Source organism: Equus quagga, chromosome 10, assembly GCF_021613505.1.
Source record: "Equus quagga isolate Etosha38 chromosome 10, UCLA_HA_Equagga_1.0, whole genome shotgun sequence".
Taxonomy (NCBI): domain Eukaryota; kingdom Metazoa; phylum Chordata; class Mammalia; order Perissodactyla; family Equidae; genus Equus; species Equus quagga.
Window position 1 is genome coordinate 96279611 of NC_060276.1, and position 12405 is coordinate 96292015.

The 12405-nt window shown below is 33.7% G+C and overlaps 1 protein-coding gene across 9 annotated transcripts in view; it reads left to right on the forward strand.

Moving 5' to 3' along the window:
- Window positions 1-12405, forward strand: part of DMD (dystrophin) — a 2273580-nt gene that overhangs the window by 502616 nt on the left and 1758559 nt on the right. For all 9 annotated transcript variants that reach the window (XM_046672830.1, XM_046672828.1, XM_046672833.1 and 6 more), the window contains exon 2: window positions 9784-9845. In XM_046672830.1, the coding sequence (XP_046528786.1) occupies window positions 9784-9845 (62 nt within the window). The remainder of the gene's footprint in view (window positions 1-9783; window positions 9846-12405) is intronic.

Here is a 12405-nt window from a genome sequence, read left to right on the forward strand (position 1 = left end):
GCAAAAAGAGGAGGATTGGAAGTAGTTAGCTCAAGGCTAATCTTCCTCAAAAAAGAAAAAAAAAAAAGAAGTAGAACTGGGATTTAAACCCAGGATATTTGATGCTGGAGTGAACGTGTTTAACTACTGACCTATATTGCATCTGATACGTATTCTTGGTATTAGAATGGAATTTAAACAGAACAAGAATGACTTATTTGCACCATCTACCCCATGGCACTCTGTTTTCCAGCTCATGCCCCTCAGTACCTTTTTGTACACTCTTGGAGTTTTGATTTCTCTTCCATTTTAATATGATACTTTTACCTCATTGTTATCATATCCTATTTCGTGGTTACTTCTATAATCATAAATAAAAATATTTCTATACTACTTGCATTGTGTTTTCAATATATATGGTATCGCTTATTTTTGTGAATATGTAATTAGGTGATTGTGTAAGGGCCTGGCCATAAGTCCAATTTGCTAATATAGCATAAATTCTTTGATTAAGTGGCAGGGAATGGGAGGGAACTTTTATCCAATATGAGCTGACACAGCTGTTCAAATTATTTTCTGGGTCCAACAACTCCCTACAATAAAAAGCAATTGACCTACATGAGAAAGAAGCAACATTTGCAGGGGGGGTAAGGGGTCAGACAGGTCATCCAGAGCATTTTACATTGTCTTAGGGGCCACAACAGTCATGAAAGATGAAGTAAAGGGCAATTTCATCATAGTCCAGAATGTAATTCACCCAGAAAAATCAAGATTTTTTGCAAGAAATATTCTCTATATCTGTTTTTAATTCCATATAGTGATGAAAATAAATACTTCAGTCCCAAGGCCTAATTTTGAGAGAAGATATTGAAAAGTGGTTTCATACCTAGTGGATGCTCAATGGATATTTTTGGAAATGAGTTGATGACTAAGAAGGTTTATAATTAACAAAGAAGTTTGAGCAGTATGGTGAAGTGGAGGAAAAAAAACTTTGGCCCGGGACTCAGTAAAACTGGGATTTAATTATGGTGTCGATTAACCATTTGATTTATTCAACCAACTCTTATTAAGTATGTATTTCTGGTTGAATAGACCATATTGGGTACCAGGAGTTACAAAGACATAATAGTTCCTCGAGTCTAAGTGCAGTCACATATAGGGGGTGATGGGTAGTATGTGGGCTACGTTATAGAAGCGAGTCAAGTATTTGTGTGCATGTGTACACACACATCCCCATATAATAATGTCATAATTTTAACAGTGCTAAAGTGTGTGTATAGATCAGAAGAATTGACTGATGAGTTCTGCCAAGGAGATAAGGGTAATTGTGAAAATCCTCACATTTGAACCTGACCTTAAGAGTGAGAGTTCTCAAATTACATTTCAGGGACTGCATGAACAAAGGACTAAAGTAAGAAAGTGCCTAGCTTATTCATGGAGACCTTTGGCTTGTGTGGCTAGGGTAAACCTGGTAGGTATGTGTGTAGAGGAGTAAAGGGTATGTGTGAGTGCCAAGAGGCATGATGGATATTAAGTTTAGGAAAATATTTGGAGTTCAATTATGAAGTCCCTTATATGCCATGCTAAATAATCTGGCCTTTAACCTCAGGGCAAGCATTTTTCAAACTTGCATAATGACTCAAGAATTACTTATTTGGTTACTAGATGGATGATATTGCCGTTAATTGACAGAAGGAGTAGGATACGTGAATTTATTTGGGAAGATAAATGATATCGTTAAGGTACCTGCCAGACATCTGAGTAGAGGTATGAACTAGAGTCAGCTATGTCAGTGTGAAGCTTAGGACATTAATCAAGATGAAAAATATCGATTTAGGTATAATCAGTATCAATATATGTACCGGTTGGGGGTGAGGGAGGGAGTTTGCTTAGGAAGGATAAACATAGTAGACCTAGAAAAGAAGAGAGGAAGGATAGATAGGACCCTGGGAGATTGCCAGTGTTTCCAGGGTGAATGGCAAATAAATCAGTGAAACAGATTAGGAGACAGCCTTTGTGTTGGAAGGAGAACCAGGAGACAGCGATATTTCAGAAGATCAGAGAGCTTCTTCGCTCTTTCTGGTAATATCATTCACTATAGGGGCTTTAGTTACTCTATGCCAGTTAGCATGTACCTCCCAAATCTTTACTGTCAACTCAGATTTATCTCTTGTACTTCAGGCTCCTATATCTAACTTCCCACTACACGTATCCTTCTTCTTGTCTCACAAAATCTCAAACTCGGTATTTCCCAATTCTTCCCATACGCTTGTTATATATACAAACCCAGGCACTCTTCTTCCTGGGATCTTTAGACTCCAATTTGAGTAGTATCATTGGCTGTACTTCTCCCGAATCCTCTACTGCCACATGTAATTAATAACTAGCTTTTATCAGTAATACCCATTAAATACATCTCTCCTGCATTTCTCTCTCTCAAGTCCCACTACAATTCACCAATATAGGCCATCATCACTTTTCACATGGACTATAGTTATAAACAGCTAATTGGTCCTCTTGTTTTCAATCTTACCTCTCTCAATATATTCTCCATACTGTGAAATCCAGTTCTAAAATACAAACCTATATTGCCATTTTTCTATTTAAAATTCTGCTTTGGTTTTTAACTGCCTTCTGGCTAAAGTTTAAGGCTCTTCATAATTCGGCTAATGATCATTTCTCATTTTTCTAGGGTCATCTCTGCCACTTTTGTCCTCCTCCTTCTCTAGTTTCTTGAAAGGACCAAGCTCTTTCTCTCACATCCTGATAGTTGCACCTGTTCTTTTTATTGTCTGGCATTCTTTTCCACCTTGTCTGCTTCTATACTCTTAATTAACTTTCACAACTAAGCTGAGATGTCACTTCATCAAAGAAGCACTGGATTTTTCAAGTTAGTTCCCTTCCTATATGCTTATAACAAAACCCTGTGTTTTCTGTATCTACCATCTGTTCTTTTTTGTGTGTCTGTTTCTCTCACTATACTATAAGGACAAAAGAACAGGAACTTTATCTTTTACACAGTTGTATTTCTACCTCCTAGTAGGTGTCAGTATGTATTTGTCGTTTGACTTAACAGCCTTACAGAGGAAAGGTTATATATTAGTTTCCTATTGATGCTTTAGAAATTGCCGCAAATTTAGTGGCTTAAAACAACACAAATTTATTATCTAACAGTTCTTCATGTCAGAAGTCTGAAATTGACCTCACTGGGATAAAATTAAGGGCCAGCAGAGCTGTGTGCCTTCCAGAGGCTTCAGGGGAGAATCTATTTCTTTGTCTTTTCCATTTTCTAGAGGCTGCCCAACTTCTTTGGCTCATGGCCCTCTTCCTCCATCTTCAAAACCAGCAGCACTGGGCCAAGTCCTTCTCATGCTGCTGTCTCTCTGGTTCTCCTTCTTATGCTGCCCTCTTCTGTTTTTAAGGACCTTCACGATTACATAGGGTCCATTCAGATAACCCAGGATAATCTCCCTATCAAAAATTAGCCAATTAGCAAATCTAATTCCATATGCAACCTTAGTTCTTTTTGCCATAACAAAGAGTTTTAAAACAATTTAAATTTAAATTATTTTAAAGCAAATAAGTTTTAACAACACTTATTCACAGATTCTGGGAATTAGGACATGGACACCTTTGGAGGACCATTATTTTGTCTACCACAGGTTAATAGAATTAATTTCTGCAGAGAAGAAAAATGAAAAGAGGTCTGAAAAGTAAATTTGGTCTTCATTAACTTAGAAACCTTTATTGAGCACTACTATGTAACACAATCTATACCAATTGCTGGGACTATGGTTATAATCCAGACAGTCACTGTCTTGGAAACTAGAAGGGATTTAGGTGATCACGTTAAGAATAACTTTTGGGATGTGAAGACAATGTGGCTGCAACATCTGTCACCCCATTGATTGCCAGGGTTGATTTGGCTGATCTGGCTGGCTAGGCTGGTGTCCCCTTCCTCTCTCACTGCTCCCTGTGCGTCCCTCCTGAAGCTGCGCACTCGGTCAAAGAAGAAAACCTTCCCCCGTTGAGGAGGACCATTCTTCAGTCAAAGGTATACGAGTAGCTGCTCTCCCTACTGGAACCTCCAAACAAACTCTCAAGAATAACTTTTGTAGGATGATGAGCAGTGAAAACTGCATTACAGTGATTGTAGACTGAGTGGGAAATAAGGAAACCTCTTTGACACTATTTTTCTCTTCTTTGTCCATTAATTTAATTATTTTAGACCTCTTCATTATAAAATGACCATGGATGTCACCTTTGGCCCTAGCATTCTATAATCCTATGATCAAAAGCTATTACTCAAATTTAATGGAAAGCATTTTTTGTGCCATTTTCCATTCTACTCTCCACTTTCATTACCATTTTGTAGCATTAATACCATGGTAAATCCATTTTCTAAATATGTCCTGAGTTTGGGGCCTTCCTTCATGATGTTCCACAGTATCACGTAACCTTATCTAATGTTTACCATTAATCTTCTATATTTCTCATTTCCTTTTTTCTCACTTTTGGTGGAAGTGGAGAATAGACTGACCTTAATAGCTTTTCCATATTACTTAATAGTCCTCTCTTTAAGTGAAGTAAACTCATTTTGTATTTCTCCACTATGTGTATTTCTAAGCTGTTATCAACTTTAATATTCTCTTCTACTCCTAAAATTATATCTTCTAGTTCACTTAAGTGATGAAGATTTTTAATTAACATATTAAGTAGCACCCAAGGAAGTAGCATTTTTAAAAATGTTTTCTGGCACAGATTTTGATTAACTGCCCTGTGTAATGAGGATAATTCTTGATGTTCACGTAACTGATTTTCTTTTCAGTTCTTAAATGATTTCACTCATGTCTTATCTGATAGCATATAAAGGGTCATGTCATGGAGACTCCATGATCTCATTCCCAAATCCCTTGGTAATTGTATCCCATGCTACCCCTTTCTTCACATTTTAGAGTGCAATAAAATTGAATTGTATATAACGAAAACCATGCCTTTTTTATTTCTTATCTCCCTACCTTTGCCCTTGCTATCGCCTCAGAAAGATTCATCTATCCCTTTGTACGTCTTTTCTTTTCTTATTTTGCTCATCCTTCTAGACTTAACCTAGCCATCACCCTCCAGAAAATGTTTTCCCCTAACATCCATGTGGCTACATATTCCTTTCTCCGTGCTCCTGTAATCTCCTTTGAATACGTATATCCTTGCTTATATAAAATGCTTAATGTTGATCTATGATAAGTCTATTTTCTACTAGGCTGTGAACTTTGGTAAAGACTGAGTCTTATCTTCTCAGTAGCTAGCGCAGTGACCAGCACATACTAAGCATTCTATAAATAATTGTTCTATAAACTATTGCATAAATAAATGATTTCATTACATCTTAACAGCTCCATGAGTTAAAAGGCAATTAATATCCTCATTTCACAGATAAAGACATTGAGGCCTGGCAATTTTAAGGCCACTGTTCTAATATGTTCTGCACTAGAACCCAGAGCCACTTCCCCTGATTTAATCTTTTCTCAGTTTGTCCAACATCACATTTGTTCAGTAACTCACTCTTGTGAATCATGAATATCGCAATTTAATTATCCCACATTTATAGGGGCCTGGGGGTCTCAGAAATATAAAAATTAATAACAGTACAAAAGGTCATTGAACTAATCTTACGAAATATGAAGGGCCAGATGTATTGAATAAAAAATGACTTTATTACAAAGGGTTAATTGATCCTGACATGAAATACAATTTTTATGTCATAGTAGAAAGCTAATTTTATAGGAGTTTTCCCCATAGAGAGAATAAAATAAAATGTTGGTCACTTTTTGCAATTTATGAAGTAGCAGTTCTTCACTCCTTGATATCTCCAGGGAACAGTTTTTAAGTACATTTTTCTAAGACAGATTTTCTTCCTTGCCTCTCACATTAATATACCCAGGCATAGTTTTATTAGTGAAAGAAAATCAGTTATAAACAAGCCATAGAGAAAATGAAATAGAATATGTGCTGCTTGAAATGATTAAACAGGAGTATATAATCACTTCCTAGTAAAACAGATTTCACTTTATTCTTTTCTCATTCTCTTTGTTGCTGATTTAACATTAATATCTCTTACTATAGACTGTGTGTCTATGATGATATATATTTTATTAACATATTGAAATGGTCTCTATAAGCTCTATAACGGTTTATGTATGTTTATATATATCAACTTTAGACCAACTATGGATATATAACTGATCAAGCTTAAAATGATCGACTTTTAAGTAGTATGAGAGAAGCAATGAAAATGGATAGATTAAAATATATAAAAGTATAAAATTTTAGCATAATAAAAATGAAATGAAAATTTAAAGGAATATGGCCACTTGGGAACATATATTCATTCATTAACTAAGAGTAAGTAGCTTAATTTACAATAGTGATTCTTAACTTGGATTTCATGGCAATAGGAATTTTCTGCAAGAGATCAGTGAACTCCATGAAACTGTGTGTAAATATGTCTGTATAGGCATTTCTTCTGTAGAGAAGGATCATTATTTTTACCAGATAATCAAATAGAGTCTACGACTTGAAATGTTTAAGAAATACTGATTTGTTATCTAATTCCAATTAATTTTAAAATATCAAGTGCTCAATAGATACATGAGCAGAAGATATAAACAAGTATTTCGACAAAAGTAGAAACATGCAGAATAAGTGTATGAAACATGTTCTACTTCATTAGTAATCAAACAGATTCAAATGAAAACAAGCATCAACTATCTCCTTATATAAAATAAAGCAGCATTTGCTTTAAAAACAAAAGCAACAAAATACCTATCAAGAGCATAATCTCATTTTTTCTGGTACCACTAAAAATTGGTATGACCACTGCAAAAGCAGTATGACAATATTTAGCAAAAACCATAAAAGTTTCCATAATCTTGACCCAATAATTTATCCTAAGACAATTATACACCAGATGCTGAAAGAAAATGCATGAAGATGTTCATAAAGGTGGAATCTCTTAACAGCAAATGAAAGGAAAGGGCAGCCCATGTGATATTTATGATAAAATAAGTGAAAAAAAAGCAGATTATTGTGGCTATATAAAATACGTGTTTATCAGGATTGTAGTGTGTAAATACAAAACTTTTGGGTGATTCTTGAATATTAAATTATTTACATAATGTTAATATATGGCAAAAATTGAAACACTCAATACCAATTAGTAAATATAGGAACATCCTTATTTAAAATATTAACAAATGAATCACCTAGCATCATAAGGAAGGTTCAATTTTTGATTCTGGATAAGTCCATGCAAACATGCAGGTCGTGTGTTGTAAAATTCCAGGATGTCATCTACATAGATTACAATGTACATGGAACACCCTGGGTTGTTCAAAATAGAGGTTCTGAATTCATGGTTATTTTGTATTTGTGTTACTATGTTCAGCTTTTGTGACTCTGATTGTCTTACGGCATTCCATATTATCTATGCAATTACAATGTAAACTGGTCAATATGAAAAGCCATGGACTTTGAGTCAAACAATCTATTTCAAGTTCATCTCTGTCACTTACCAGCTTTATTCCTTCTGAGCTTATATTTTTTCAATGTATAAAATGGTAAATTACATATTGCTTGAGATGATATATGTAAAAGAGTTTTGTGAACAATAAGACACTAACAAATGTTACATATTTTATAATAATAATGATAAAATTAGTCATATTAATGTTTATCATGTTGAAGAAAGCAAATGTTACTATACCAAAATAAAACATTAGTAGATAATTCATTGAAGGCATATTTTTCTTTTGTTAAAAGCAAGAGGTAAGAGGACATCTGGTGAAGAGGTTTACACGATGAAGCTCATTTTTAGTGCTATTTACATGGTAGATACATGTTTTGCACATAATGTCAAGGTTTCCCTCCTGCCTTCAAGGCCTGTCTAAAAATCGTTCTTTGTACGTGTAATTGAAAACAATAAAAATATTGCTTTACTACCCACTTTTCACTTAAAAGCATCTGAAACAAGTCTCTTCAAATGTCCTCCTATTCAGCTTTTGGTGAAGATGGTTCAGGATGTTTTAAAACCCTCTGAATATATGTGTTCAAATGACTCATTTACTCTCCCGTGTCTGACAAACAGGATATGCGTGCACATGTAGGAAGAAATAAGTAGAATTGCAAATAAAGTCATTAACTTTTAGGAATATATGTATATACCACTGAGAAATAGATGCGTAGACGAGTCTTCCTACAGCAAGCAACCATTTTCCTACAGTGAAAATGGTTAAATTTTGACCATTTGAAATGTTCTGTTTATATTTTTTCTTATTATAAAAAGAGTAGTATTGAATTTATGGAAGAAATATTCGAAAGAAGCTAGATTAGATTTGAAAACTATTGCTATCTGTTTTGATTTATCCACACTTGTCAACAAAGGAAAGACTTCCATATTGTAGCTTTGATTTATCTTATACTGTATGGATAATGCTGATAATTGACCACATACTTAGTGGCTTGTGAGAGTAACACAATTAAGTAAGAAGTATTTTGTGATAAAATTTTCTCATCCAAGAAAACAGTTTTAGGTTTATTATTTATCCACTGTTACCTCTTATATTGCTTAAGTTTATCTACTTATGGATTAGTGATGTGCTTTAAAGATAAACAAATATTCTTAGTACGTGAATACATTTGTCATGGGAAAGTGTCTTTATTGTACGTCATCTGTTTTCAGGAGAAGCAACAGAGATTTACTACAGAAAAATAACATGAGAGCAAATGAGGTTATTATGTCAGGGCATTTCAATAAGGGTTCTTTTGACCCATGTAAATAAAATATGAAATCTCTCAATTTTAAATCTCTCTCAGATGCACTCATTTATTGAACATTGACTAATATGATTACTTTTTAGTAATATAAAGATAGACTTTGGCTTCAAAAAAGCACTTGAATAAATCAGGATTGATGATTTTTCTGTCCATTTGACTCAATACTAATTTCCAGCTTAGGAAAAAAAGAGAATTTTTAGAAGCACGAATTCTGGGAAACTGTTTCTTAATATTATCCACCCTAATCTCTTGGTCTAACAAGTCCTTGGGGATTTTTCCTTTGTGTATCTATATGTAATCCATGAAGAATAACATTTGCATTTTGATTTGCAATTTCCTGACTTTTAGATAAAAAGAGGTACAGAAATTTGGGAATTGTAAGATCCCCCCTCCTCTAAAGCACTCACATATTATTTGTCAATTATTTGCTGATCTCTTAATCTGTCCAGGCAATGCGCTAGGTTCTGAGATGCAAAGATAACTAAGCTATGCTCCAGATTCTCAGGAAAGCTCTCCTCTAATGGGAGGAGGCTATGCTGGGTGCCCATGTTAGAGTATGTAGGTATTGCAAAGGAGGGAAAAATCATTTCTAAGTAATGGGGGGGGGGGGGGGGGGAGGCTCAGGGATAGTTTTTCAAGAAAAATGACAGATAATAGAGTCTTTTGATTATACTAGAGTATCTACTAATTATACAGAAATAAATAATATTTCATTTGTTTAGATGAGACTATTTTTCTTTAATGCCTTTATACAATATTTGAATGGGTATGGACTAGACTATATTGATTATTTTTCAGATTTCATTCTAGTTTAGATATCCAATAACATCGCTTATGTTTAATTTTATCAATGAATTTAATACTTAATATAAAATAACTCTAATACACAATAATTGAAAGTTATTTTGGTTGTAAAATATGAATGATATTCAAAATTGCTTTTTAACTCTTAGTCTTTTTTATTTTACATTGTAGATGAAAGAGAAGATGTTCAAAAGAAAACATTCACAAAATGGATAAATGCACAATTTTCCAAGGTAAGAGTATTTTGTTACTTCTCTTTTAAGATGTGATGTAAGTTGCTGTGTTTTCAAAATGGACTATGTACTATATAATTTAAATGTCTATATTGTCTTCCTCATAGTGTTATTTTAGCTCTGCAAATTTGGGAATATTATGTTAACTTTTAATTGAGGAAGAAGCAGGAGAATATGTGATAGAGAGAAATTATTTAAACTGATAAAATGTGTCTTTGGTTCTTCTTGATAATCTCAGTTTCTTTAGTGACATGAGTCATCAGAAGATTATAACAGGAATCTTCCACCAAGTAGCTGGTGTATGTCACACATTAGAAGAAGATATGACAGGTTTTTATTTTTCTGAAAATGATTATTTTTGTGTCCTTCTTGGTCTTTATCAAGTTCAAGAAAAACTGATATAACTGCCTTGGTTCTGTTTGGCCCCCATCACTTAGAACATGTGTGAAATAATTTAAAGGGATAAGTTTATCCTCTTTTTCTGCAGGCATCAATCCATACTGTTAATAATATTTATTTTGCAAATGCAACTGAACTCATGATCAGTAGACAGCGCAACTCTAGATAATTATATACAAACACAGAGCAAAATATTCTTACCTTGAAAACTAGCGTTAAGAGTGCAATATAAGGTTTGTATGGATTTCAAGGTTAGAAAGCCTAGGATTTACATTTAATAATTCTGGATTTGGACAAATCAATCAAATGCTTTGTGAGGCAGTTTCCTCATCTTTCCATCGTGTATGTGTGTATACATATATATTGAGTTCCTACCTGATAAATAAAATCCAGATAATAGGGATATATAGCTAATAAAATATGTTCCCTGTGTTCAAGGCTTTAAGAGTGGCAAAATGGTGATGATGGTTATTTTGCTTGCTATTGTGAGGATTAATAGAATCACTATCTGGAAATTCCTAGCATAGTGTCTTACACTCTTATGATGTACGAATTACTCTCTCCATGGGTCTGTTTCATTTTATGAAAGTTTTGGTAGTGGATCCAAAATAATCCACTGAGATGCAGTCTAAAAAGTACTTCCTTTGCTATTATGAAAGGTTTTAGAGCATCATCTCTGTGGTATTTGGTAACAGAGTTTTGCCAGGTACTCTTTAGTATATTGGCAAGAAATCAAGTTACTGAATTTTAACTAAGCAAATTTCATTTATATTTACTTACTGAAGTAAAAATTAATAAATTGTTATACAGAACTTTAATAAACATAAAAGGAGCATATAGTTTTTAAATCTCAACTTTTTTTGAACTAACTGGGGTACAAATAATTAAAAAGAATAAATTATAACAACACAAATAAAGAAGAATAAATGAAAAATTAACCCAGAAATATTTAGGATAGGAATTCATAATTCTCAGAGTATTTACCATATGGGTGTATATGATGTAATTGTTGTATTTATTGGCCTCATTAAAATTTTCTTAATTTTGGAATTTTGAAACAGGCAGCAGATATACTTTCAAACAAATATGCATACAAGTCAGAATTATAAAGAGATTTTTTTGAAATTATAAATGTAACATAATACTCTGAATCTTGTAATTAAACCAATGAGTTATTTTGATAAGGTTTGTAAACATGACAAACCCTGTGAATTCTCATTCCTGAAAAGCTATATAGATCTTCACTCTCTATACATTGACATTCTCAAGTATCATTTACTACAACTCACCTGCTAATATACAAACCGTAGTTGGACATCCTGTCTTCTATGAATATATTGTTGGCACTGCCTTAGAGCAGTTTTTCCCTACCCTTAGGAATGCCCATATTTTAAAAGCTGTGGAATAATCACATGCACGAGTGCATTGACTTTTTCCCAAGTATCCCCCATGCTAAATTCAACTCTCACTTATTTCATTTTTTTTTAATAAATGTTCCCCCTAAACCTGTTAAAATTGGATCAGGAGAGTCACAGTTGTTTCAAATACAGAGGTTTCATATTTTGGCATATCCTAAGTATTTGTTTACAAACAAATGTTTATAAAGACAGAGGAAAAATGTTTAGAGATAAAATTTATACATATGTGTGTTGATTTTTCATTTAGAGAACCTGAACCGTATCTTTTCCATATTATCTTATTTTTTCTTGCCAAGACTTCAGGTACATGACTAAGTTTTATTTAGACACTTTTGAAGATAATAAGAATTAAGAGAAAGTTAATTGATTCAGTTTAGGCCATTTGGTGATGCCAAAAGATAAACATAACTGTGAGATATATCATTTGACACATAGTTATCGCAACATTACATGGCTTTCATCAGAATTCTAGGCCTATAGGAGACACAAAATTAGTTTAAGTTGAATTTGCTGATCTCGTTGAGCCTACACATTTGGGAGGCGTTGGATGATTGCTAACTGGAGTAGCACTGAGTGGGCTGTGGGTGGTCAGAGAAAGCAGAACTCTGGCTTAGAGTGAATCCAGAAACTTTTATAAGAAAAGCTCTACTGACTGGGAGACTCTAAAGGAAGGAGCATCAAAAAGCACGACACTCCAGACTGAGAAAATGGGAACCCATGGAAGGCAGGGATGTGTGTTTTCT